This window comes from Taeniopygia guttata, chromosome Z (genome assembly GCF_048771995.1).
Source record: "Taeniopygia guttata chromosome Z, bTaeGut7.mat, whole genome shotgun sequence".
Classification (NCBI taxonomy): Eukaryota; Metazoa; Chordata; class Aves; order Passeriformes; family Estrildidae; genus Taeniopygia; species Taeniopygia guttata.
Window position 1 is genome coordinate 75,976,956 of NC_133063.1, and position 6,558 is coordinate 75,983,513.

A 6,558-nucleotide genomic window follows, 5' to 3' on the forward strand; every position below is an offset into this window, starting at 1 on the left:
AGTAGAGCAGAATAGGATTAAAAAGTCTAGTGATTAATTAGAATTGGTTAAAGTCTGACAGACCTTGAGATGACACCAAAATTAAGCATCCTAGAGTGTAGCCTACAGCACACTACTCGCATTTCTATATTCAGAAACATGTTTTCTTCCTTTTACGCTGTCTTAATTTAAAAGCTGAACAATTCAAGAGGAATTATTACAACCTCCAATGAGTCCATGAAGTTTCCTCTCAATGATCTCCTTAGTGTTACTGCAGTCTACTATTCAAGTATATGGGACAACTGTCACAGTAATCTCATTAAAAATGTGTACTTTGTTAAAATAACCATCAAAAAATCAGTCACAGTAAGGTAGATAAGACAGAATCAGTATTGATATTGAAAATCTATTATGGAAGCCGAGAAAGGCAGAATCCAAAAACTTCAGAAGTGTGTATATAATATACTCATTTAGTTGAAAAAAACTAATACATGTTTATTAGATCAAGTTTGGGGTTTTTTTTAAATCTCATTTTTTCTACCTTGGATAGCTTTACCTCAGCAGTCTACAAATTATTTTTGCTGTATTAAACTAGTGAAACAAGGATATTTAGTCTAGATTTTTAAGTTCCAGAAGGAAGTATTATGCAGTGTTACAAATGAAAAGCTACGTTAGCTTCCTAATTTATCAGTAAAATACCTAACTGCAGAATGATATCAGCAAGAAATTCTATTACTTTGGAAGAGCAGGGTGATATGTTAGAGAACTCTACCTTTGCCGACACTGGAGAAGAAGGAGTAGCACAGGGGTTGGAATAGCTACTGCTGTCTGCAAGCTTCACTGAGGACTGAGCTGATCTGTCATCTGAGGATTGTCTGGAGAGCAAAATGTCTTTTTCTTTGTACTTCTTTGGCTGGTGGAGTGCAGGAGAAGTAGATTTCACTGAAACCCTACAAAGGACATACTTTGAGTTTCACAAGCAGTCACTGAACAATTTACATCGACCTGCCAGCCTACTGCATGACCACATGTATTACAGCAACTACAAAATCTATTAAAGCCTAACTAAAAACTCATACTGACCATTCATTGTTTTTTAATGCTACTGTTAAACTTCTTCTGCTACTTCTCAAACATCACAATTCATGGACAATATTCCTGACTGCTCTCTCCAACAGCAGCCCCAGGTATGAAATACTTCTCTTTGGGACCACAATGCAGCATACAACAGTATAACACCTTCCAACTGTACTTCCGCTGTTTCCACCTCCTATTACTAGCAGAAACTTAAGTGATACTTGTATACAGAAACTGCAACCTACAGTGAGCAGAAGACCTCAGCATCTTACTTTTCAGCATGAGAGAAGTCAGACAATTCTGTTTCTGTTGAGCTGTTTCTGCTGTTGGTTGACATGCATGTAGATGCCAAAGGAAGTTCTTCACAAGTCACAGGCCTTGGTCTCTGGTCAATTCCTGAAGGCTGCTGTAGACCTGCAGACTGTTCTTCAGCACTCAGAACAGCTGTAATTGCTCTTACAGTTGTTTCATCAACCTCAGACCACAGCTTAGAAGGAGCTCGCATGCGACGCAGAAACAAGCTGTGCCACTTCTGCCTGAGTTGCAGCAGCATACCAGCAGCCTGCAATAAATTCCAATTCTGTTCAATACTGATGAAAATTAGATCACACAGGTAAGAGAACCCTGTCTTTTCCATATCAGGCAGCACCTGGCATTCTAATATAAACAGGGCCCACAATTAAAGGCAAGACTAAGGTATTGGGGAAGGGGAATAATCCATATTTAAATTAAGATGTTAATTTGCTTTCTTTTCCTTGGGTGCAAGGTAATTTTGGAAACATTTCATTTAGCTCTGTAATAAACTTAGCTTTGTATTGTAATTCCACAGACTTCTTTTTTTTTCCTTCTTATCTTTCAAGAAAACCCAATCCTTTCATGCTTTATGCCCTTCCTCTCAAATCCGTCTCTACTCATGCACTCTTCAGTCATAGTTGATGGAAAAGAGCTCTAAGTGATATTTTTCTTACATAGACACCTGGTCAAATGTGATGACTAAATTCAGAAGACTATTGTCTAATTCTGCTACCAGAAATGCTTCCATTACAATAAATTTTAAAAAATCACTCTTCTGGACATGTCTAGGAGAGAGAGTATTATTATTAAAGTTGGTAAAGTTGTGTGTTTCATGACCCATAAACTGCCTCCTACCACAGCCACAGCTCCTCAAGGACATAAAGACTTCTATTTCAAAGAGGTTTTGAAATTTATCCTTCCAAAATCTGACAGCAACTTTCTTTCAGCAACTCCAGCTTCAAGTGCTCCTTTTTTGATCCGATTTTGGTTATCCTCTCAAAGAAAGAAGAACACAATATGCCAATGTGACTGTTCTCTCAGCTCCTGTTCAGATTTTGGCTATCCCAGCTCGTGCTATGGCCTGATGGAGCACCATGCAGGCAGGACAGGAGGCCAGAAGGAGCAGAAGGGCCCTTATGCAGTCACTGTCACCTGCAGCTTGCTGTCCCTTGCAGCCATTATCTTTTGTCTGCCAGTCTCTTCAGAATCTGCTGACGTGTGGAAAGGGACAAAACTGCCAAGCTCAGATATAAAACATCATACTGCCCAGAAAGTTTTTGAAACAGACCCAACAGCATCTGGATTGCTGAGGCTTTCCTGGTCCCTTTTGTGAGAGACAGGACACCCACATCAATAGGGAGGAAGAGAGATGAGCACTCTCAATGTTGACTTAGGTGACTAATTATTCTCTTTCTTTTTGCTGACAAGTAAAAGAATAGAAAGGTGCGGGTGATAGGTGATGAAACACTGCAACTTGGATGTTGAATACACGGATTCAGGCGACAGACAACTCTGTGCCAAAGGGGATTGAAGCCGTTTAATTATTGATGAGCTTGTGAAGTAAAGGTTAAATCACAGAGTACCTAGTTCGAGAGACCGAAATAGACCATGACATTCTTGGAGAGAATTCTTGGCTACTCAAATGTTACAAAAACCTTTTCACATCTTTTTTTCAATTCCTCTACATGAAGCAAACCCAGGAGTAATTTCCTACTTACTTCAGGGTCCAGTCTGAGATGGAGCCATTCATCCAGCTTCAGCAGTGCCAGATCAGCAGATGTCTTGTCCTCCATCTCACTGTCGCTGCTATCATTAGATACCCCTCCCCCTGAATTAAAGACAAAAGGTGCATTAGCATTTCCATATTTTTTCTACTATTATGTCTACACAAAAACCCGCATACTACGGTATTACCAGCAATAATGTTTTTCCTTCTAAAATTGACTTTAAATGTAAACATTTGTAAAACTACCTCTTCTTTTCTGCAAATACAGTGCAAAGTCTTTGCTCCAGATAGCAGCAATCAAGCCAGACCTGCTGAAGGTCCTACTGTGTAAAAACCTGTATTGATATGATGTGACCCAACTCATGTACCTCCACCAGTATCCACAGGCCACTATACAACTTTTGCCTAAAGCTGTTTGCAAAATCACACATGCCTCTATTTCCTGGTAAAACAGCAGATCTAAAGACCTAGTAAGAAAAAAAAAAATCTATACATATAGCTATTAATTAGGATTCTTTATTTTTCTGAAGTGCAATTCAATCAGCATGAGCACTACTCTAAGGTTCACAGTTTAAAAGCAAGACAGAAAAGCTCTAGAAATAAGTTGGACTTTTAGTTTGATTCAAACTATGACAACTAGAAGCAGTTCTTTTTGCTTCCATTCCAAGAGGACTCAATTTAAATCAGAAAAAAGAAGGACATTTCTATATATTCTCTATTACTCACAGTAAATAGTACAGTTAACTGAAATTAAAAATTATCAGTAGAACATGTCTTGAAAATGTATGTGTTAGCTAGAAGCAACATGACTTGTTTGCCATATTGATTGTTTCTAAATTATTCTGTTTGAATAATCTGGTTCAATGTATCAAGTAAAGTAGTCTGTAGAAAAAGAACATGCATACTACACTTCTCAGTACCAGTACTACAGTTCTCATTAGACATTGTGGCTGTATTCTTTCCTTACAAACTATACTGCAGTTTCTGAGACCCTACAACTGTGTAATTTATGGACTTGAGTATGTAAGGAATCCCAAAATGGAGAGATTTATTACAGAACCAACAAACTCTTCCTGAATAGCTGCAGGAATTATAACAGCGCTATTTTCAGAATCAGCCAACACATGTATTAAATATTACTGAAAAATAAGTTTTCCATGTCACACGCTGATGTATAGCAACGGAAACATCCCAAATCCAGACTCCAGTGTACCTCGAAAGGATGAAGATGCCTGCAAGGCATTACTTGGCAGTCTGGCTGGTCCACAGAAGAGGGCCACCGTGACAGGCGTCACAACAGAGCAGCACCTGATGTTTGCTGTCTTGTGAGCTCTCGTCATTTCATCATATATAAGCCAGTCTGTAGGGAGAGCCTGGATGGCTGCAGCTTGTCCATTTGCTGGGGCAATCTGTGCAAGAGCAGGTAAAACCAGGCTATTAAACCCTCTACCTGTAATTAATGTAAATTTGAACGTATTTCTCATTTTATCCGGAGACACTGTGGATGCCTCAACCTGGCAGTGCTCAAGGCCAGGCTGGGTGGGGCTCTGAGCAACCTGGACTAGTGGAAGGTGTCTCTGCCCGTGGCAGGGGTTGGAATGAGATAAGCTTTAAGGTCCCTTACAACCCAAACCATTCTATGATTCTGTATTTTGAGAACTAAATACACCTACAATTATATACACATAAAAATATACATGCACATAAAAAAGCGTGAGAGAATTCAACCAGATTCATAAATTATCCTACCATGATAAAACAAAACATTTTGCTTGAAAAAGAAATGTTAAAAAAAAGTTTCAGAGAAAAACTTGCTTTTAAGAATAGGGATCATTATATCTTTAAAACAATTTTATAGCAGGGCAGTTTTTTTGTCATTTTGCCTTGTTCCATCTAGAGAAAGGACTAATTGAAATGATGGAAAAATGAATCAACTCCAATTCTATCAGCTGGGTAGAACAGTGTTTTCTAAAGCTGTAGTGTTAAATGTCTATACTGCTTTTAAAGTACTGACAAATAGGAAAAGACATTTCTAAAACACGTGACAGATTTTAGTGCCCTTTTGTTTGAACTATGAATTCAAAGTGTCTTTACCTTTTTATACTGAGACTGACCAAGAGCAGAGGTAGGATGAAATCGCACTTTCTTCTCCTTTGATTCCGTCAACACCAGGCTGTCTCTGTCTACATGCACAAGATTGGGATACATCCCGGCCACTAAGGCACCTTTAATTACAGCCCAGTTCTCAGAGTTAGTATTAACATCTCTAATATCAGCTCCTCCTCTGGCTCTCACAAAACCTGACAAATGAAAGAGACAAAACAGTGCCATGTTAGCTTGTGTTTGGTTCTCAAAAGGAGTCAGAAACTAAAGGTGAAATAAATGACTTCTTTGTTGCATTTTTCACCACTGCCAACCTTAACAGCACCAAGAAGAAACCATTACACTGAAATCCTTCCTGATAAGGGGTTTCATACTAACACAGAATACCACTATTTTCTACAATATAAAGACATTTCCTATGGGAATAATTCATTAGAACATGAAATGCTGTGGCATGTGGAGATGAGGGTGCTTTCAGTTAGATCAGCCACAATTCCTCATCTGCACCATACCCTGCATGAATGTGTGCATGAAGGTGTATTTCAAATTAAGGAAAATTACACCAGTGAACATGATTTTTGTTACAATTTCTATATGCTTGACTTTAAAACAATGTTCAAATTGTTTCCAACTTCTCTACCTGAGGCTCTAAGCTGGCCAAGCACCTGTGTTCTCATTCCTGCAATGGTTTCCATTGTGGCTTGGGATAGGAAGTTCTTTTCACAGAAGGCTCTCTCCCAGCCCTCACTGCGTGCCTTCTGCCATGCCTGAAAATGTTTTTACATTTGCCTATTAATTTCAAGGACTTAAACTAAAAACTGCATTTTTAAAAAAATATTACACTTATGTCAATAAAATGAATGCAAAACCCACTCTAAAAGTTAATGTATCAAACCAGATTATTTTTTTGTTCAACAATTAGATTCTCTTTATGTGTTCACTACAGTGATGATTATGTCAAATTAAAACAATAAATAAAGATCATTACATTAAGATCATGATTCAAAGTTCAGTGTAGTAGGATGCAAAGAGGCACATTGTTGGAACATTCAAAATTGTATAATGTTTGAAACAAAACATACTACAAAAACGGTTCCCTCTTCTGTGGACCAGCCAGACTGCCAAGTAATGCCTTACACAGGAAAGGCACTAGGCAAAAAGAAAGTCTTCTCTGAGCACTTAATCACAGCCCGCCACTCTACATCCAACTGGTGCATCTGCATTTTGCTTGAATGTGCTGTGATTAGTACTCTCTGAAATGAAAGACTACCTGGAAAGCCCTGAGCAGGGCCATGTGGTCACTGAACGTTCCGGCAGCAAAACGCTTCCTGCACAGCACGGCTGCACGCTTTTGGGAGGCCAGCGTGGGCAGCACAAAA

The 6,558-nt window shown here is 38.8% G+C and overlaps 1 protein-coding gene across 1 annotated transcript in view; it reads right to left on the reverse strand.

Moving 5' to 3' along the window:
* Nucleotides 1-345: 345 nt before the first annotated feature.
* The window catches only part of LOC140681925 (3'-5' RNA helicase YTHDC2-like), a 7,569-nt gene continuing 1,356 nt past the window's right edge, over nt 346-6,558 (reverse strand). The window contains exons 3-9 of the mRNA XM_072922635.1: nt 6,450-6,558; nt 5,820-5,946; nt 5,171-5,376; nt 4,290-4,485; nt 3,069-3,178; nt 1,329-1,618; nt 346-929 (exon numbers count right to left, since the gene is read on the reverse strand). The exon at nt 6,450-6,558 is cut by the window's right edge and continues 164 nt beyond it. Coding sequence (XP_072778736.1) covers nt 659-929; nt 1,329-1,618; nt 3,069-3,178; nt 4,290-4,485; nt 5,171-5,376; nt 5,820-5,946; nt 6,450-6,558 — 1,309 coding nt within the window. The 3' untranslated portion in view covers nt 346-658. The remainder of the gene's footprint in view (nt 930-1,328; nt 1,619-3,068; nt 3,179-4,289; nt 4,486-5,170; nt 5,377-5,819; nt 5,947-6,449) is intronic.